Here is a 22,167-nt window from a genome sequence, read left to right on the forward strand (position 1 = left end):
CACCCAAATATGCGCAATCTCTGCATGTTCATTAAAAATGAAACATACATATTTATTGGAAAAGAATTCTCTTCTCATGGAAAACCTGGAGGCACAGTTGAACTCATTCTATCCTAACGCAATGGTATTTATCTGAGACAATATGTATAAACGAAGTCCTAAGTGACCACAGTCCTTTGTCACAAAGCAGGAAGTGCAGCACCGCAGCTTCCACTGTGATCGCTGGGAACATGCTGGGGGCACCGTGTGCAGGACATGCGCAAAGCTCTGGAGAATTCCCTCTGCCCCGTCCCATCCTTCAGCCAGCCACAGTGTTGTTCTCCTTTCTGTGTCTGTCCAGCCTGCTTGGGGCTGGAGGAAGGCTTGCTCTTCCACGTGTCTGTTGCGGGCTGGGTGTTGGGGCATTTCACATTCCTCCCACCCGGTGCCGGGTAGGCAGCGTGTTCTTACCCAATTCAGAGTTCTTTAAGCTAGGAGCTCTTTAAGGAGCTAGGAGTTCTTTAAGCTAAGTGGCTTCAGACTTCCTGAATCTTTCGTAGTGGGGGAAAAAATTGTGGGATAATTCTGAACTTGCTACATGCGATTCCTTTAGCGTTTTTAACAGGCATGTGGTAGCGCATTTGGGTCCAGAACCGGGAACCGGGAGGAACTGATTTTAAGCCTTTCCACGTGATGGTGGGCAAAACCCTCAGGGCTTTTTTCACTAGATGAGGTAGCGATTCTGGCTCCTCAAAGGCACGGAACTTAATTAAAATTAGTTTCAGTGTTTTATCATCCAGGGCAAGATTCACTGCTGCTTGTAATTCAAAGATACTCGGTCCATTGACATAATTTGGGCTCAAGATAAATACTCCTCTTCGGCTTTTCTTAATAAGGTTGATAATGTCTTCTGTATACACTGGAAAGAAGAAATATAATCATTTTGCAGTTGATATGGTTAAAGCTTGGGTCACAACAACCTAAACTGGGGCCTGTTGTGGCTAAATCCTCGCCTTGCAAGTGCCAGGATCCCATATTAAAAGTTCATGTCCCAGCTGCTCCACTTCCCATCCAGCTCCCTGCTTGTGTGGTCTGGGAAAGCAGTCGAGGACAGCCCAAAGCCTGGGGACCCTGCACCCATGTGAGAGACCTGGAGGAGCTCCTGGGTGTTGGTTTCTCTGTCTCTCCTCTCCATAAATTTGATCTGCCCTTGCAATAAATATAAATACATCTTTTTTTATAAAAAAAAAGTAAAAACAAAACAAATAAAACCTAGATCGCTAGATCTGTCGGGAGGGTTTCCTGCAATAGATACAATCAACAGTCTTACGTAAGGAGGGAAAGAGATAAGATTTATTCTATCACTGTCGATGGTTAGAGACACATTCTGGTGTCTAGAGATGCCATTCTACATCCTTCCCTTTTGTCCTCCTATCCCAAGTTATTGATTCCTCTCAACTCACAGGAACTGCAGGGTGGCTCGGACAACAGGGGTCTCCAAATGTCCCAGGAGCCTTGCCAGACTAGTCAGCAATACAGCCTGAAATCTGGCTGTTCTCTGGATAAGCTGAGCTTCCTCATGTCCCTGGGAGCCTGTGTGTCCCAGTGCTGGGGTCTATGAAGGGCAGAGCCCCTGGCTGAACAAGAGAGTCACCTCACTGTGCAAGGGGCAAGGAACCACCTTGGCTCCAGAGGTTCTCTTGAAGGCCTCAACACTACTTTTCTTCCTTTTCATGGAGGAACATGTTGCTGGAACATTCTGATCAGGCATGCTACCCAAAACGAAACAGCTCATGAAAATACCTGGAAGTTGCACCTTCCAATACAAAAGGCAATAAAGAAAGACATAAATCAAATTAAAATTTTTTTAAAAAACCCTCACTTAGGCTGGCTGGCCTCAAATTGCCCTTCTTATTCTTCAGTTTTTCTTGGCACGAAGGCCTACCTCCTCCCGGGGCTGCATCTCTGTCCAGCAAACACAAGGAGTACCCGTATTTTTTCTCCAAAACCTCAGGGAACAAATTCAAAGCCAGCAGTTCCTCACTCAGCCACGGGGAGGCGTCACACTCCGAAAGGCTCCATTTCGCGTAGGACACGAAGGCGTCAAACTCCTTTTCGTCTGAGAAAGAGGCAGATTGGACAGCGTAAGCTTTATTATCGAGGCCCGTATGCATGGGCCAGAGACACGTGGTAACAGCCAAGAAAGAAACGGAGGATTCTCACAGAACAGAGTTAAAAAACGAAGATAACTCCGGCTTGTGTCCCTTCGGAAGCCCCGCCGCTGAGAGGTGCGCTGCCCAGCTCAAACCGAGTTTTCATTTCTGAAGAAACTTGTCCCTGGGCTGAGATCAAACGGCTGAGGGCTCTGGTGATGCAGTCACACCACCCCGGAGTGCCTGGGCGTTCTCTGTGCCTCTGCAGTGTTTGTCTCATTAGCTCCACATCAAAGCGGGGTCAGCTGCATCGCAGGTGACAGGCACGGCTGAGCCCCACCACATGGCCTCCACTGCGGCGACAGGCGCCCCGTGAGAGAGGCCTGAATGCACCTTGCCAATGCTGAAGGCCCACGCGTTCCAAGAAAAAGGCCAGGAACTCACCAAGAGGCTGTTTCCAAGACTGCCTGAGATAATGTAAATGAAATGCTGGGTGCCTGGCTCAGAGCAGTCATCTGTGCAAGCAATTTATGAAATCATGCTATGAGAGATCTGAAAAAAGTTTCTGAAAAATGTGTATTATATATTAAAAAATGATGCTTGGATTTCAATTGCTTTCTGCACCAAAATAAACATATGTTTTCATTTCGTTGTTCCCACTGTTTTAAAAACCTCCCCACCTTTTTGTTGTCACGCAATAGCAAACGACAGTGCCGGGATGGAGCTTGCCCACAGTACACCTGTTCTATGTGAACCTCAGAGGCCCCAGTGGAAAGGTGTGAGAATCCAGAGTGTAGTACTGGATTTAAAGTTGAGCAAAATTCTCAAAATTTGTGTTTCTAAAATCTGGGGCAGGAGCTAGCTTTCTGGAGCAGCAAGCTAACCGAGTGTTTGGAATGCCAGCATTCCCGGTCAGAGTACGGGCTCAGGCTTCCAATCTCAGGCGTCCCTGTCCGGGAGAGCAGTGGAAGATGACCTGAATGCATGGGTTTCTCCATCAGTGTGGGGACTCAAGTGGAGTTCTAGGCTCCAGACCGGGGCCTGGACCATGCCTTTGGTTGAAGTCATTCAGGAAGTCAATCAGGGAATAATGCAAGATTCTTCCTCTCTCCTCTGTTCTCTCTCTCCTTTCTTTCTCTCTCAGCCTACTCTGCTTTCCAAATAAATAAATAAATCTTTGCAAACAATTAATAATAAAATGTTGAAGATTCAATATTAATTTCATCGAACAACATCGGTTTGGCCAGCAGGTGGCGCTGCATGACTGTGCTTACAAGCCTCGCTGTGGGTCAGGGCCTCTGCAAAGTCAGAGAAAGGGGACGATTTGGTGTCTCTGCGGGCTGATTCCTCCACACAAGCTCTAGAACTGTACAATAAACAGCATTTGGGCGGAAAAAAAGTGAAGAAGTCACCTTAGGACTCAAGTTAGAAGTTATTTCTTAATGGTCTTGTAGGTAAAAGGGGAGCAAGAAGGCAAGTTTACGTCTTCTGTCCTCTGAAAAGTAAATAGAGATTCTCCCACCAGGGACTATTCATCCTGCGGTTCAGAAGGTCAGTTTAAGCTGTCCCCACCCAAGTCTCTGCATTTCGTTGCTCTCTGGGAGCAAGATCTATCCAGGTTAGAAGGCCAGGGAAAACCACTCTTCTTGGAACTTTTCTTGGAACTCCCTACCCCTAAGACCTCATTTGTGCAAAGCCCAGTTTATGAAAAGGACCGGCCCTCTGCACAGGGGCCACTCTGTGTGCCCAGGCAGACAGCCACCTCTGGGAATTCAGTTGGGCTGTAAATTCTCTCCCTGTTTTCTGCTCTGTTCCTGCACACCTTCCCCAACATTCAGTGCTCCACTTCCTGTACCATTCTTCTTAACAAAACCTACCTCAAGAACACTGCAGGCCTAAAGATTTCTAGAATGGAGTCTGAAAATTAGTCTAAAGCCAGATGTGAGTCATGCACTTACTTTTATGATTGTTTGTAAAGCAAAGATGAGAGAGAGAATATCCCATACACTAGTTCATTCCCCAAATGCGCTCAACAGCTAGGTCTGAGCCATATTGAAACCAAGGTGCAGGAGTTCCATCTCATCCCTCAGGTGAGTAAGATTGAAGCCATCACTGTTACCTCCCAAGGTGTACATTAGCAGGGAGTTGGAGTTGGAAGTTGAGGACAGACTTGAGCAAGGAATGCAATGTCCAGGCTATGTGTCAACCACTGCGCCAAGCACCAACCCCTCGGTGTGTTTCTTTGCTAGTCTGTTGGCCGACGAGCTAATGATTCTTCCTGGATTCCTTACGAGAGAAAAGCACATGAATTTGGAGAAGCCTCCCAGCACAAAGCCCCTTCAAACACGAGAACCACTCACTACCACCAGAGACACCCTAATCTTGGAAGGTGCCAGAACTAGGACAGAACAGAAGCAGCTGTGCTATTCTAAAGAATGAAATGTTGATGTGTATCATTATCCTCTCTAGTAACGGTAATCTTGTAATGTAGCTGCTTGCATTGGACACAGCTTCCTATTGTAGAGGTTCGTTTGTGTTAGTGAACAGCCAGTGGGGTCTCTTCAGGCAGACTGCCACAGCTTCTAGTGGTGTAATTTGAGGCAAATGACTTCTGTGACAGTTCACGTAGTTCATATACATGGTCAGCAAATCCTCCAGTCCCCAAAACAACAGTGGCTTGCCAGAGGCTGGCAGTAGATTTTGTGCTCAGTGCCATTCTTTATGCTTGCTTTACCTGAACTCAAGGAGCCCTCGCAGCTTCTTTGGGACTGGTGCTATTACAGCCGTATCACACAGATCAATAAATCAAACCACAGGGATGTTTAGTCACTCTTCATGTTGATTTAGAGAGACCATGTTCATACCCGAGACATTATTTTGCCAAGAACATCATCTACAGGATTTCTGAAAACTGGAATGAAAACCGAATGTTTCTGCACCCTTCCCCACTGGGAGGCCTCCAGACTTGGAAGAAGATCTCCAAAAATTTGAGGCATGACTCACCACCAGGAAACACTCATTTCCTGAACTCCTCCCTCCTAGTCTGCCTCCCCCTGAAATTCTAAGATCACTCCAAGTAAGTGACATTGATGGGTGGTGGTGGCATTTAACTGCAGTACTAAGCCCAATCTGAGGGGGATGCGTGGGGTTGCATGTTAGGGAGACCTTACCTCCAAGCGTCTCATCCTTGCTCCGGTAGGTCTGGCACAGCAGCACTATTTCAATCCAGTACATATAGAGTAGGGCACTCGCTGCCAACAGGCCCAGCAGGGTCACCACGGTGCCAAGCAGGATGTAGGCAAGAACCACTGGGGAAATGGGGCAGTGGTGAGCACAGGTCTAGCAACCCGTCCAACTGCGAATGTCTCATACCCACCCCTTTCCCAACTCCATTTCTTAAGCAGCGTCACTGCCCCAGCAGCCTCTCTCTCTCTTGAATCTGGGAGCATCTTAAATTATGATTGAGGGGAACCACTGTACAAGTAACCACGGAGAAGTCATGGGAAGGGACAGCTCCCAATCACGGTAACCTGGAGCCTAGGTTTTCTCCCACCTAAGCAGCCACAAAATGTATGGCATCTCCCTCACAGAATGTTGTAAATGAATGTTGTGTATTGCCTTTTAACCTGGAGTTAGTTCTGACTTACCTTTGAGTCATCCATTGTACCTAGGCACCTGCAAGGCATCCTCAGGGAGCATCATTACAGGTTGGAGAGTCCTGTAAGCCTCACACCCCTCAATGCTGCCAGTCACCCCTTCTGACTGGATGAATGACTGCATAAATTATATTGAATTCATCTCTGGGCATCATCATAAACAATTAAAGGCTATAGGGAACGGTCCTTCACCTCAGGGTGACATATTTCAAGATCCTGTGGATACCCCAAATTGGAAATAGTTCTGCTTTATAGATATACTGTTTTTCTTATGCATATCTAAAATAAAACAGTTTATAAATCAGGCACATTAAGATTAAAAATGATACTCAATGGCAAAAAGTGGATTAATTATTACTATACTAAAAGCTATATGAATGGGGTCTCTCAACCTCTTTCTCATTCAGACTTTCTTTGTGGCCATTATTAAGTACAAGAGAGTAACTTGGACATAAGCATTACAAATGTTATGACAATTGATCTACCAGGTTAATAAAGGGAAGATAGCACATGCAACATAGTTTGGGCAAAGTAAGTCATGAGTCACACATCCCAGGCACATAAGGTGTAGTTTGCCTGAGATGTCATCACATAACAAATGATGTGCCGTCTAAAACTTGGGAATCATTTATTTCTGAAAATTTCAATGTATTCTTTTCAGGTGTTGGTGGTTCACAGGCCACTAAAATCTTACAAAGTGAAATTGCAGAGAAGGTTACCTAGAAATTCTATTCTATTGTTTTAAGGGTATGATCTGTGATTTTAAACATATTCTATGCACTGAGCAAAATCAATTCTTCCCTGCTCTATTCTCCACCCACCAGAACAGGATTCCATCTTATTTTCTGGATGTGGAAGCCAGGAAAGGATGAGAGGAAACTTGTCGTGTTGGCCATCTCATGGCATGACACTTTTCCAACACAGCCCCCTACACACAGAGGATCAATTCTGAATTATTGGCAAGCGATTTACCAGCTGTGTCTTTGGTCAGGACCAGCAAAGAACGCGTGACATTCCTGGCACCCAGAAACCATTCGTTGCTGTCCTCATTATTTCTATTCTTCAGGAGTTTTCTCCTCTCAGTGCTGGAAGCTGGTGCACCCTTTTCTCCAAGGCAAACTCACAGACTCACCTCCTTTCTTTTCCTTCAGTTGAATGGGTTGGGTTGTGTTCCCGATAGAGTTTTGAGCAAAGCAAAGGAACCTCTTGTGAAGATCGCTTTGAGTCACTTCTTTCAAGAAGAGAACACGCTCAATGATTTCATCCTCCAAGGTGGATTTAACGCTAGGGAAGGAGGGAAAATGCCACACCCACAGCAAAAATGGACAATCAGTGAGAGTATTCGGAGCTTGCACAAAAGTATTTCCAAAAGATTCTGGAAGATAGAATTAAAAGATAAACTCATCTTTGTGTAAATATTGAAATCCGTGCGTCATTTTTTCTCCAATATGTGTTATGTAGCGGTGTAGGCCACAAACTAATTTTTTTTTTAAGGATGTAAGGAGCAGCCTTTATTAGTCAAGTTTGGCAGCAGCAGCTCCTGTTATACTCCAGACACCACTACCAGACATGAACTTTTGGAAGTTTTGCACAGATGCTTTTCACCCAAACCAACTTATCTTTGCATTTTGTTTTCCATGGACTTTTGAAATACCACCATATAAGCAGACCTCACAAAACTGCTGTGGTATCAATAGCAAAAGAAGATAAAATGAACAGAGAAGTTTATTCATGCTTGAATTGTTGACTCTGGGGCCAGTGTGATGGCTGAACTGCCACTGAAGCATGTCCCAGCGGCACCCAGTTCCAATCCAGCTCCCTGCTATGATCAGCAAAAGTAATAGAGGATGACCTAAAATCCTGGAACGCTACACCCATGTAGGAGATCTGGAAGAAACTTCTGGCTCCTGACTTTAGATCAGCTCAGCTCTGGCTTTTTTGATCATTTGGGGACTAAACCAGCAGAGAGAAGATCTTACTGCTCTGTGAATCCAGGATAAGGAAGGCATCCCTTCTGGACAAGCTGATCTTTGCTGGCAAGCAGCTAGAAGATGGCCGCACCCTGTCCGATTACAACATCCAGAAGGAGTCTACCCTGCACCTGGTCCTGCACCTGAGGGGAGGTGTCTATGTTCTCCCCCTCAAGCTTTCAGCGCATTTCCTCGCACTTTTCTTTCAACAACGTTCTTGCATTCCCCAACCCCCCAAAAATAGCTTTTAAAAAACCTTATTGAATCTGCTAGGCATTTACCCTAACATAGAACTTCCTCGTGGGTCTCACTTGACTTTAGTTATTCTAAGCATTTCCCTAGAGTACAGATAATAACAATAATCCAAGAATAATATTTAAAATGACTAAATCTCACAGGGGATTTACCAGTGCCTCCTAGTGTTGAATAAGAAGTGTCTCATTTCCTCCATGTGTGTCTCACTTCTCAGGAATCGTACAAAATAATATTATGAGCATCCTAACTTGACCATGGATTCAGGCAAGAAGGTATGTGAAGGTATGTGATCTGCCACCTTCTCTTTGTATCTTTGTCTCTGTCTCTCTGTCCCCAAAATCAATCATATAAACAACTAAAAATTTCCAAAAGGAAGTCTTGTCTGTGTGGCTGATATTTTAGGCTATGTCACCCTGACCTTGTAAAATCAACTATTATCCACCATTGACTTCTTCCCTGCCACAGTTCTAGCAAACTGCAAGGAACTGTGGTGAATAGACTCTACTGCACTGACCCCTTACAGTGGGCTAATCCCAAGAGGCTTTGGATACAGTGACAGATACTCACAAGGGTTAGGGGCCATGTTGCCACTAAATGGAAAACAAAGATTCACACCTAAGACGGGTGACAACATATTCTTTGTCATTACACTTCATATTGCCATGGCAATGTTCCTTAAGATGGGACCCAAAGGCATCCCTGATCTTAAAAAGTTTCTACTGAACTTTATGGTGTTACCAAAATATTTTCCTTTGCTTTCTCTAATGGTATGCTTTTTATTTCCAAATGGTTTTAACGTTTGTTCATCAAAGCGCTTCCAAACATCATAAGATGGCATTTAATGCACAGACTCTTGCTACTGGTCTGACCTTGGTAAACTGGTAGAACTCATGACTGTTTGGATCTGACTGGATGCAAGCCCTTGGACTCTGCTTAGGACTTCAGCCCAGCATTTCAAGGCTCACGGTAGCTCTCACTGTGTGCCCTGAATCTCTCGCCTGGGTTCTGTGATCCATAGGTCAGCAAACTAAATTTAATTTCTCCTTTCACATGACATCTCCTAAGTAATTCTAGACAAATGAGCTACCCCCAAGACTCCTTTTCCCAGTGAAGTTGCTTCAGCTATTCCCCACTGCACACCTTTCTGTCAGATTCCTCATTACAATACCATTTGTGGTATTCTATCAGATTCTTAATGACTACCTGGATTCGAGTCCTTGTATTTTCCCCACACTGAATAAATGGCATTGATGAAAACAGCATGTTGGGTGGGCAGAACTGTTTCCCATTTGTTGGACGATGCTGTTCTGTTTTTCGAATAGTTTGTGTCCACACATGTCTGCATTACCCAAATTTGTAAGAATGTATTTATTTACTTATTTGAGAGGCAGAACTGCACAAAGAAAGAGAAAGACAGAGATCATCCACCCACTGGCTTACTCCTCCGACAGCTAGGACTGGGCCAGGCTGAGGTCAAGAGCCAGAAAGTTCAGCCTGGTCTCTCGCAGGTGTGACAGAGACCTAACACCTGGGCCATCTCCACTGACTCCCCAGGTTCATCAGCAGAGGTCTGGGCCAGAACATCAGCTGGGGCTCAAACCAGCGCTGTGATATGGGAAGCCAGTGTCACAAGCAACGGCTTAGTAACGATGCCTCAGCGGAAGATCTAGGGCTCTACAGTTTAAAGCAGACACATCAAACTGTTGCTGTAAATGAAGCAACAACACACATCACCTAAGAAACAGTTTCAAGATCTTAGCTTCTAGTCCTGTTCTAAACCATGTGAGGATCCCATCTTCAAACCCAGCCCTCTGTGGGACTGTATCCGTATTTCCTCAGCTAGTTGACCCACCACCTCCATGTGTGAGTTTTAGAGGTGTGAGCATCTAATCTAGGCTACAAAGACTGAAGTTCACTAGTGTTCACTAGTGTTCACCTCACCTTTTCCCCTTGGGTATTGGGGCTTCCCACTTCCTGTTGGACTCCATGATGTACCATCTGATCACAGGGTTGAAGTTCTTCTCAAAGCCAAATCGCACCTTGCAAGGAAGCGTTACAGGCTTTCCTGAAAATGCAGATATCAGACAAAACAAGAAAGGAAGACATGAGAGGACAGGAGGAGATTATTTGCTGAGCTAATCTGATCTTCAGCTAAAGCACGTGTGCCATGAATAACTCCATGTCAGCATTTCTCACTCAGAAACACACACATTCAGGTATTAACATTTGAGATGTATTGATACAACACATTTTACTGGAACTGGTGTTGTGGCATGGAAAGTTCAATCACTGTGTCTGGCACCAGCTGTATAGGAGTAGCAGTCCCCACTGCTCTATTTCTGGTCCGACTTCCTGCTAATGGACATGGGAAAGCTGCAGATGACAGCTCAGTGCTTGAGCCTCTCCGTGTGTGGGAGACCCACACGGAGTCCCTGGCTCCTGTCTTCAGGCTGGTCCAGCTCTGTCTGTTGAGGGCATTTCGAGTATGAATCAGAGGATGGAAGATCTTTCTCTGTCACTTGGCTTTTCACATCAACACATCTTATAAGAACAAAGTAAATGAAAATCTTGAATTTACTTTAGCATGTCGTTTAAAGAAGTAATTGTTCACATATTTTGCCATTTGAGGATGGGCATGCAAATCATTGTAATTTTATAAAGAATATTCATATATATATATTTTTCTACCTAAAACAGCATTTTACTATGAAATAATCAGTAATTTCATTCAAAAATTTAGATTTGTATCCTGAAATTCGTCACCATGTGTAAGTTGAATATGTATTTTGGATTCATTATTTTTTTTTTCTTCTTGTCCCTTCTATGTATTCTTGTGATGCTGCTCATATTTTTACTACTGTTGCTATAATTAAGATATATTACTACTGCCATGTAATATGCTTACTTCATAATATCTGTCCTTACATTTCTTCCTGTAATAATAAATCTCTTATTCGTGCCTTAAAAAGAACTTATTTTATTAAAACACAGCATTGGTTTTAAATACAGCAATGTTGTGTCTCTGGCTTATTTCACTTAGGATAATGAGCTCCAGTTCCACCTATTTTATTGTGAATTTTAGGGTTTTGTTATTTTTTCTGGTTAAGCAGTAGTCCACTGTTTAAACATAGAAGACAAATACCAGATGTTTTCTCACAAGTGTGGAAGTATACAAACAAGTTCAGGCACATATTTATATATACACACATGCATTGTGCAAATATCTTATTATTTTACAGATATTTATAAATGTTATTTGGCTGGGTGGAAGGAGATGATATTATCAAAGCAAACACAATGAAATAAGACTGCAGGGAAAATCAATTTCCTCTCTGCCCCAAATAAACTCTATTTTGGACATCACTACATTTTTTGAGCAGGAATTGTACTATCCCACCCTAATTCTCTTAGAGGCAACATCAAATAACATCAAACATCCACAGGGGTCAACACTACTCAAGTTGGTAAATTTATAGACATAACTAATGCATAACATTCATTTACACGCCCAGCTATTTCTGGCAGCAGTAAGAAAAAAATATAAAACTTATTGATCATATCCAAGGCACTGGCTGTATTTATTATACATTTGACCATTATTTCTTATAAAATCATTTTTATGATGCCCGTTTCCATACTTGAAGATTGAGTTTCAAAAGGATTAAGTCGCTGTGCAATGTCACAGAAGTAATCAGGGCCGACGAAGCTGCATATCCAAATCTGGTTGACTCTAAGGACCAGTGCCTTTTTCTCCTTTGGTGGCAGTGTCATTCGAGGTGACCATGTAGCTCACTTACCGATTTCTACTTCCACCATGTCCTTGATAGGATCCAAAATATCTGGTTTGAGTTTGGTGTTTTTCACTAAAAGAGAAAACAGGAGCCATGTACATTGACAAATCAAAGTCCTGCTTGCTGAAGATTTGAGTTTCTGGCTAACTAGTGAGAAATCTCTTCAGGTTTTTATCCAGTCTGGTTTATTCAAATATCTAGTTGCTGCCGTGACTTGGGTGGCTAAACTTCCTTTTAAAATGGATACTTATCACCTCCACTTTCTCCTCCAGTGTCATTAAAGGATGCCCCCATTTACCAACTTATCCCAGCCAGAAAACAAACATATCTTTAAATTCTGTCCTCAGCCTTCTTCATGGACTCCTCCCTTGACCTGTGCCCTGTGTTAGCTCCCAACCCTGACAGACTCTAATAGTCAGTTACAGAAAGTGCATCTCATCGCCCAACTCAAAGCCTGGCTCTGAGCCCTGGGGTCTCCTTTGCTCCCCCCTTCAATCACCAGATACTTACAGAGGGAGCTCACAGGTAGTTATGAAATCCATTCATGTCTATCCATCCCCACTGCCACTCACTATTCAAGTCCCCATCACCTGTTGCCTGCCTGACATACCAATCTTCTAGCTCTTTTTCCTGCTTTCTCTCTTGCTCTCAAAAATCTCATTTCTACACAGTAAACTGAGTGATCTATCTCAAACAGAAATCTCTTTATGGCACCTTCCCTTCTACAACATTCATACGGTCCCATTTTTCCTTGGGCCAAATTGTCAACTTATCTGAGCAGTGTGATTCATCCTGCCTCGAGACTTTCTCTTCCTGGGTTGTGATGTCCTCTTTCACTTCCTGAATACTCAATTCTGTTTGGAGTGTTATCTTTCATGCAGTGTGTCCTCATTTCTCACTTCTCACTTGCAGCTGGTTTACCCAGGCATGAGTCTAACGAGTTATGTCATGGTTCATCTCTTGCTCACTGCATTTTAAATATCTAGTTCTTATTGTTCATCTCACAAATAATTATGTTCTTAGAAACCACAAAATGTTTTCTTGGAGTGGAAGACAGACTCTGCCAAAGGAAATTTGAGGAGTCAAGTAACAATTGAATAAAAGGGGAACTGCGGCATTGGGAGAGTTACGTGGCACAAGTGGAATGGGCACACCCTGCCTTCTTTCCGAAGGAATGACATGAGAGAAGGTGGCTGTGACGTGAAGTGCTGGAGAGAGCAGGGGCCAATAGTTAGACAGATGTGTTTAATTTGGTCACCAGCTATTCTCTAATGTTTGAAAGCTATACTGAAGAAAAAGGCAGTAAAATTTACTAAGAACTAAATTTTCTAGCTCTTCAATACAATGACTGGCTCTGTTAGGTACTAACTCCATGCTTGAATTAGCCATATCATATAATTTATCCATACTCATCTTTCTTCATGCTCATCTTTATAGATATACTAAAAGCAAACAAAAGGAAAGGTTGGGGCAAAACCAGAAAAAAAAAAAAAGTAAAAACGAAGTTCGGAGAACAGATGGTTATGGCATATTGCTCAATCTCAGTATTAGCCAGGGAAATGTAAATTATAAGGGAAAAAACACACTTGATGTCAATCAGAAAGTCTAATAGTACCAGACATAAAAAAAACCTTAATGTGGTTTATGGAAAGTGAAGGTTCTTAAAAAAACTATACATAGTTCAAAACTTTTCTCACACCAAAACAAATACATCTTTCAATTTTGTCTTCTGTAAATATTTTGAATCATCCTCAGATTACTTGTAAATATGGGAGTATATATGTGAAATTTATGTGAACACAAAGCAAAATTTCATAGCACAAAATTATGGTATTTTTGGCTACATATGTAGGTAGAAAAGACATAAAACTATGAATCCATGAATTGAAATGACATGAGCTGCAAGATCATGACTTCTTGGGGGCAGGAAGGATATGGCAGGGAGTAGGATGTTTTATCTGTGTAAAGTATATGAAAACATACTGATGTGTGTTAAAGTTGGTGAAGAGTACATGGTTGTCATGTCATATTTTCCTTATGAAATATTTAATGCATTTTAAAGTTGATCACAAAAAGCAAATCAGGGACAAATGCAGGGACCACCTGTCTGTGATAATCTGAACTTTGTCCAGAAGGAAGTCTTCCTTGAGGGATGGGATTGGAGTCAATGAAAAATGATGTCTACCCGTGATCAAAATTACAGCTCTACAAGTGAAGAGAAGGGTAGCAGGCCAAAGGAATGGGACATTGGGAATCAGATCTCAGGTCTTAAGGTAAACGTCTGGCTTACCGATGGTTCTCACTTGAACAACAGCTCTGACTGTCCATGAGCCTGTGTTATCCGACTGAATGTAATCACACACATACGTGCCCTGATGATAGTCATAAATTTCATCCACCACGATAGGGCTGCTCCTTTTTTCAGAGAGGAGTCTTCCATCCTAAACCCAAAATAAAGAAAATTATATAACTTTATTTAACTGCGGAATTTCTATAAATCTTTATTATATCTTTAGAAAAACCTGGCGAGTTTTGTTTTTCTGTTGTTTTTCAACATAATTAGTAATTAGTATTAGGGAAATGTTAACTAAATTCCCATTCATATAATACTGCTCATCTCTACAAAATGTTTAACATTGTGTCTGAGCATAGCAAATATTTCAGAACAGGTTTCAGCATTTAAATGTGCAAGTGAACATATAAATATTTTATGTCTCTTTGTTTTTCCTTTTTTCTCTCATTTTCTTTTTAACGTTACTTACATATGTGAGAGGGATGCCTGCCCATGTGAGTATCAGATTAGGATGTGGAGGGTCAGATATGGAGGAAGTTAGGTGAGGCAAATGTTTCATTCTTTTTCTTTTTTCTCCTGTGTCTGCAGGGAAGGAGATGAAGGAGGCCATTCCTTGCTATCAAACTACATAAGCGCCCAGGGAGAGGGGACAGTCCTGTGACGATACCCTAGAGACCCCAATGTGGGTAGCAGTGTTTCGAAGGTGTTTTGCGGGTGGTTACAATAGCCCTGAGACATTTGTGGTTCCAAGGTTCAGCAAATCTTTTCAAGGTCTACCGGTTTACAAAGTTCACCTTAGTGCATCCACAGACTCAGGAACATGATGCTAGCTTGGCCAGGATTGTTCAATCTGTTCTGCTTTCTACACTCTGATGAGGCAAGTCCATGTCCCCTGCTAGCCCAGATGAACTGGCTGTCATTTCCCCCATGTGCATCCAAGCATGCTGTTCATCACACAGGCGTCAACAACTGAGGAGGCCTAGTCCCAGCACATGTACTTCAAGGTCAAACCACACATCCTGGGAATTCCCGGGTGACCAGGGTCTGAGTCCAACTGTCTAGTTGAAAAATCCCCTCAAAAAATACCACTTGGAGTGACTTCAGACTTGACTCTTGTGTGCACCCATCAGTGCAGGGTCAGGTTCAGTCTGTCATCTGTACATGATCAGGTTCAACCCAGTGAACTGATAGATGCTATGGCCCAGCCCATCCAGCCCACCACAGACCCAGTTTCCAATGGGTGCATGGGCCTAGTCAGGGTGACACCCCAATAACTCCTACCAGGCCTGTACCCAGCCCTGGGTTTTGCATGTACCAGTATCTACTGTGATGTAGCTTAGCCCAGCCTATATCCCATCCAGCTCTCAAGCACACCCATGGGTGCTACAGCTTAGCTTAGCCCGACCTGCCCCCAGACCCACCCACATATATACTTACAAGTACCTCTGCCTTGTCTACTCTGACCTGCCCTAAGCCCTTGTTCTTGTGTTCACCAGAGGGAGATAAAGCCTAGCATGGCTCCCTTGCCAGGCATGTTCCCAGCCCTGGATCCTGCATCTGCCAAGGAGTACTATGGTCCAGTGTAACATGACTCACACCCAGCCCTGACACTTGCCAGCTGGTGGCGTGGCCTACCCTGGTTGGCCCATACCCATCCTAGCTCTTGTGTGCACAAGTGGGTGCAGCAACCTAGCCCAGACTGGCCTGTTGCCAGTGCCAGCTCTCACACTCACCAGTGAGAACAGTAGCCCAGCAAGGGAGTCGTTGACATTCCCCCACTAGACCCATCCCAGCTCTGTGTCTTGCATGTGTCAGCGGGTGCGATGTCCCAGTCTGAAATGGCCTACCCTCAGTCCCAGCTCTTGCTGGTGGGAGCAGCAACCTAGCCCAGCCTGGCTCAGCCCCAACCCTCATGTGAACTGGTGGGTGCTGCAGTCTAACACAGCCTAGCTTGTGTCGCATCTTGGCTCTCACTTGTGCCAGTGTGTGCTGTGAACTGCCTCGGCCCAACTCACCTCCCCAGACCTTGCACACACATATAGTGACACGTGCTGTAGCTAAGCCTGGCCTGGCCTGCCCCCAGCCCTGGTTCTTGTACTCTCCAACAGATGCTGCAGCCTACCAGGGGAATTCCCCAAGTTCTCCTACCAAGCACTCTGCCAGCACCAGATCTCACATATACTGGTGGGTGCTGTGACCAAACCTGACATGGCTGGCCCTAGAAAAATCTGGAGAGTTTGAGTTGGAGAAAAATGTTCATATGTTTGGGCTTTGTGTTTCCAGAGTATAGTATATGAGGCAGTGACGGTACACTCTTTGTAAATGATGAATAAATAAATGAAGGTGCAACCAAAATGAAGAGTTTATAGCTAGATAAGTGCATGATTAGTATCTTAAGAGAAAAAATAAAAAAGCACTTGCACCTAGATATGGAAGCTCTTAAAAGTTTAAGTAACCACAATTGTAATCACTTTCTCTCGTTCATGGTGGGGCATAGTAATGACTCAATAAATATTTGTTTGGTGAGTGATGGTCATAGCACCAAAAGTGCTATAATCCCTGGTCTTCTTATCTGAGTATGCTAGTATTTCTATGGCACACAACCTTCCAGTTTTCAACTGAAAGCATTAGGAACATATCCCTTAACACTGTAGTTAACAGGAAAAAACGAATAAACAGCCAAAAATTAAAAATTGATAAGGACCTGTCATGAAGAGACTATAAAATTCTGTTTCATGTAGTATTGCATATAATCAACCAATAATCCTCTAATTTGATTGATATAGATTACATTTCTTTAAAAAAACAGAGCTTCTGGATATAAAATAAAAGGAAGTAAGTGAAAGACCAGTGAGAGACTGAAAAAACAACCTACACTTTTCTAACTTTGAGTTTCATGTTCTGATTAATTTCCTTTCACTATGCCTGATAACTGGTAGAAGCAAGAACTAGCTCCCCCGCCCCATTCCAAGCCTCTGGTGTGGTTTCTGTGGCCCAAAAAGGATTTTCCAATAGGTTGGCAAAGAGTCTAAGGGGAAAGGGGTGGGCAGATTCTTCAGAGAGAGATAGCTGAGGTAGGAAATAAAGCAAGCAGACCCCTTACTGGCAAGCACACAAGAGTCAGGTCTGAGATCACCTTACATGAGGTTAATCTGGGGACCCCTACCTGCAACTGAACTCCTGAACTCAGAGCTCCAACCATGGGGAGAATTGCAGGATCTGTGGCCTGACCATGAAGTACATGTATCAGAACTTGGCCTCCTCAATTGGTAAGATGGTGTAGTGCACAGCATGCCCAGATGCACACGGAGGACATGGCCGTCCATTAGGGCCTGCAGAAGGTATCTGCTGCCATAGCAGAGGAAGGAGGGCAGAACAAATTGGTCAACTACCCCAGCCAAGCATTGACAGCAAATATCTGGGTGAATAGAGACCTGCAGGTGGGCTATGTCAGGCAATGGGCCTTGGAAGCATTTCCTCATCCTTGGATCCACAAGAACCACAGCATTTCAGAACTATAGAAACCACTTGAGCAGAACCCTCAGAGCATGCTCCACATCAGGGATTCTGTGATAACACAGGGTGGTCATTCCCTATCCCCTGATATTGGGGTGGTTGTGGGGCTTAGTGTGGCTTCTCCCCTTATCTCTCGTCTCTCCCAAGATACAGGAGGAAGAAAAAGAAAATGTGGAAACAGTGGTCTCACTCACTTTCCCCTAATCCTCGACCCTTCCCACCCTGATCAACCATGTAAAGAGCATCAAAAGTAAAAATAAATTAAAAAAATTAAAAATTAAAGCAAGGTCAAAATGTGAGGAAATATAAGGCTAAATATTTATCAAGTAATCGGGGTGGGCATGGATGATCCAACTTTGGAAAGCACAGTAATATCATATACTGGATATAGTTTAGACTCAAGATGTGCAGTAAATCACCTGAGAAAGTGATGGAGGGGGTCTCAAGATTTGGCAATGAGAATTGAGTTGAGCCACTAGGGAGGATGGTTAATAAGTAGACTTGAATTTTTTTTCTCATAAAAAGATGCAGATGGTTTAGTATATACCATTAAGGCTACTCAAGGAATAATGTGCACGAAAAGAAAAAGAAATTAGGGAGAAGGAATTCTATGCCAAGGATCATAGGAAAAATCATTTAAGCATTGTAATCATAAATGATGCTAATAAGAAAGAGAGATATTAATGGGGCCTTACAGGAAATTGTTCACTGTGCTTGAATATGAAATGGAGATGAACAAAATGCCAAAGGCAGAGCATCCACGGAGATATATTTGTAGGAAAAGTTGCTGTATCCTGAAAAGAACTGAACAATGCACTAAATGTGAAGACATTAAAAACAAGCCATAAAATTTGTATGAAGCAAGGAGAAGAGTAAAGTCATTCTTACCATCGGGGACAGTTATTATAACATTCTACAACCACAGCAGAAAGTTCTTGTGCTACTCAGCAACCCAGTTACTCCAAGGAGCACCACACACATCATACAAGGCTACTTCAGACAGTTTACAGAAAGTTTGTTTTATGAAAAACTATACACGGATTTAAAAGTGTTTTTTTACCCAAATGAACCAACTGTTGATTAATTTTTTTGAACTATTGCCATACTTATTGCATGGAAATGATGCTTCCTGAAAATGGAGCTCCAACATGGTAGCTTCCACCACTGTAGTCTGAGAGGATTCCAAGGATCCTTGTTTCTGCCCTGTCCGCTGTGATGAGCTAGATGTTTTCATGTCTGTTTTAATATTCCCCGTCATGGATTCACTGGGTCTAAATTTTTCTACATCATCTTTCCACTACTCCTACTTCAAACAACTTCTCTTTCACAAATTTTGCAAATGCTATGAATATAATTTACATAATGATCAGGAATATTACAGACATCCCTTTAACATGCCTCAGTCAAAAATTTAAACATTCTTTTATCCCCTGAAACTGTCACTAGCATTTACCCACCTTCACTGTCTTCCCACTGATACTCATGTGGATCAGTACTCACACTTGCAAAGCTGAGCACACTGGAAATTGTCATCAGAGAAACAAAACAGAATAAAGAAGGATTGTGAGAATTATGCGGCATGATCAAGAGAACCGACTTTCCCTGGTGGGAGTTTCAGAGAGAGAACAGAGAAAAAGGCTAAGAAAGCATATTCAAGGACATTGTGACAGGTTTTCCCAGAGGTCTGCAACCAAATTTAACCCAAAGAGAAATTCACCAAGATGCATCATAATACAATCATGAGAAATAAAAGACAGAAAAGGAATGTTTCAGGGTAAACCCGGTATGATCCAAGAGGATATTACTAATTGCTAGTAATAAACCAAAATGACTATAAGAATATATTTTATTCCTAGGAGTGCTATTGCTGGATCATACGGTATGTTGATTGAATGTTCACTTATTTTATGAGAAACCAACATGCACTCCTATGTTCATAGCAGCACAATCAGTAATTGCAAAAACATGGAAGCAGCCAAAATGCCCATCAGCAGAGGATTGGATAAGAAAGCTATGGTTCGTCTACTCCATGGAATACTACTCAGCTATTAAAAAAAACAAAATGCAGTTCTTTGTGGCCAAATGGGCCAAACTGGAAACCATAATGCTAAGGGAAATGAGCCAATCCCAAAAGGTTAAATACCACATGTTTGCCTTAATTTAAGATGATATGATGTTAAGTATGACATGTTATGTTATGTATGTTATATGTTGTGTATAAACTAAAACTGAAATGTCAATGAGGTGGTCACAGAAGGTGGTTAAGAACTCGCATTTACTTTTAACATATTGGTTACTCATTACTATGTCAATTAATTCCATAATGATGTAAATTTTTGCTGATGGTATGTTGGAGCTTTTAATTGATCGGGATGATACTCTGCTGGCTCTGTCTTCAGACCAGAGAGGGTATACCTAAGAAGCCGTTGAACTTGACTGGACAATAAGATGCTGGACTCTATGTTTGGTATATGCTTGCAATGGGGGAATCTCAACTGAACTTGAACTGTGGTTGTGCAACAAGGTGGAGGAATCCACCATGGTGGGAGGATTTCCAAGTACCTATAAAACTGTGTCACATAATACAATGTAATTAATGAATTAAAAATAATAAATAATAAATTAAAAAAAGAAAAAACATTTGAGGAATAAAAAATAGCGGATAAAATATAATAATAAAATAATAATTTAACAAAAAAAGAGTATATTTTAATGGATTTTATGAGACTGTACTCTCTTGCTCTCTCTCAAAATACTTTATTGTACTGTTCTAACAATGATGTGAGATGATCCAACGGCTAACGTAGGAGGTGAACTGAGTGAGGAATGATGTAGACATGGTGATGTAGTTTTAGACTACTATCTGAGTGTTACCTGAACACAAGCAGTACAGTACTTCCACAATCCTTCAGATAACTAAGAGAGCTACTACATAACTGATGGGTGCCAGCATGAATTCAGTGTGACTACCCGGGACAAAGGAAAGGCACAAATCACATAGAGAAGAGAGCTAGAGAAAGTAAGATTCATCATGTTCCTTAAAGCAGAGCACATTTAAAGCTTAAGAATTGTTTGTTTCTGCAATCTCCTATTTAGCTTTTGAATTACTATTGATCATGGATAAAGGAAGCTATGGAGAAATTGTATATATCTGGCAGTTAAACAACATATTCCCAAGGAACCAATGGGTCATGGAAGAAATGAAAAATGAAACTAAATGATAAGAAAAGGAACCTTGAGACAAGTAAAATGGAAAACATAAGTACCAAAGCTTTTTGGATGCAGTGCAAGCAGTCATAATGAAGAAATTTATAGCAATAAATGTTATATATACAAAAAGGATGGATCTCAGATCCAAACAACCCATTAAGATCCAAAGAATAAAAACAAAGTAAATTCAGAATCAGAAGGAAGATCACAAAAATCTGATTACAAGAAATAGAGAACAGAAGAACAATAGGAAAATTAAAAAGATTAAGAGATAGCCTTTTAAAAAATTATTTATTTTTATTGCAAGTTAGATATACAGAGAGGAGAGACAGTGAGGAAGACCTTCCATCCAATGATTCACTCCCCAAGTGTCTGCAACAGCCGGAACTGAGCCAATCCAAAGCCAGAAGCTCTTCTGGAGCTTCCTCTGGGTGCAGGGTTCCAAGCTTCATGTGGGTGCGGGGTCCCAAGGCTTTGGGCCATCCTTTACTGCTTTCCCAGGCCACTAGCAGGGAGCTGGATGAGAAACGGGGAGCGCGGGATGCAAACTGGTGCCCATACAAGATTCCAGCACATACAAGGTGAGAACTTTAACCGCTAGGCTACCACACTGGGCCCGGTGACTTTTTTTTGAAAGACAAAACCAACAGACTATGAACAATACCAAAACCAACAGTCTGTAAGCAATGCGTAAATATATAAAATCATAAATGAGAAAGGAGCTGTTGCCACTGACATAATTCTGTACGTAGGGGAACCAAACAGCTTTCTGAACAGGCATTCCAAAAGTTAGAGCTTTCATAAAATTGAAAACCAAGCTGGGCAGTTGCAATCAATTGGCATTGGCACAAGAATAGAGATGTGGACCAATGGAGCCAATATGAGAACACAGAAACTAATCCATGAAGTTCTGATCAGATCATTAACAAACTAGGAGATTTGATCAATAATAAAAAATTTTTTCCAGCTGAGTACCTGGGATTCAGCTTACAATAAACGGGTATTAGGCAGCCAGCATTTTGGGAGACACCACTGACTCGAGGTCTGTAACTTCCAGACTCCTACGTGCAGGCAACTTAAAAAACATAGCATGAACTGGTATGTGTCCCAGCATGAACCAAAGGGACAGTTTGCTGACAGCCATTGCTAAGCAAATCTCAGAATGTCTGCCTGCTCCCAGTTAAAATGCATGCTGACAAGAAGGGAAACAAAACTACCTTTTATGGTATAACAGCCTTAGTGTTTTTCTTTTTAGAGTAATATATGCTGAGAGTTGGTGGCCCCTCTATGGCTTGTGTGTAGTTATAAGGGAAAGTCCCTTTCTCCCAGGTATGCCATTATTGA

The 22,167-nt window shown here is 42.5% G+C and overlaps 1 protein-coding gene across 3 annotated transcripts in view; it reads right to left on the minus strand.

The window, feature by feature from the left end:
• Window positions 1–514: 514 nt before the first annotated feature.
• The window catches only part of IL18RAP (interleukin 18 receptor accessory protein), a 28,465-nt gene continuing 6,812 nt past the window's right edge, over window positions 515–22,167 (minus strand). For all 3 annotated transcript variants that reach the window (XM_058667464.1, XM_058667466.1, XM_058667465.1), the window contains 7 exons: window positions 14,095–14,245; window positions 11,811–11,876; window positions 9,955–10,078; window positions 6,921–7,072; window positions 5,303–5,440; window positions 1,925–2,098; window positions 515–898 (listed from right to left, as the gene is read on the minus strand). In XM_058667464.1, the coding sequence (XP_058523447.1) occupies window positions 516–898; window positions 1,925–2,098; window positions 5,303–5,440; window positions 6,921–7,072; window positions 9,955–10,078; window positions 11,811–11,876; window positions 14,095–14,245 (1,188 nt within the window). In that variant the 3' untranslated portion in view covers window position 515. The remainder of the gene's footprint in view (window positions 899–1,924; window positions 2,099–5,302; window positions 5,441–6,920; window positions 7,073–9,954; window positions 10,079–11,810; window positions 11,877–14,094; window positions 14,246–22,167) is intronic.

This window comes from Ochotona princeps, chromosome 8, assembly GCF_030435755.1.
Source record: "Ochotona princeps isolate mOchPri1 chromosome 8, mOchPri1.hap1, whole genome shotgun sequence".
Lineage (NCBI taxonomy): Eukaryota > Metazoa > Chordata > Mammalia > Lagomorpha > Ochotonidae > Ochotona > Ochotona princeps.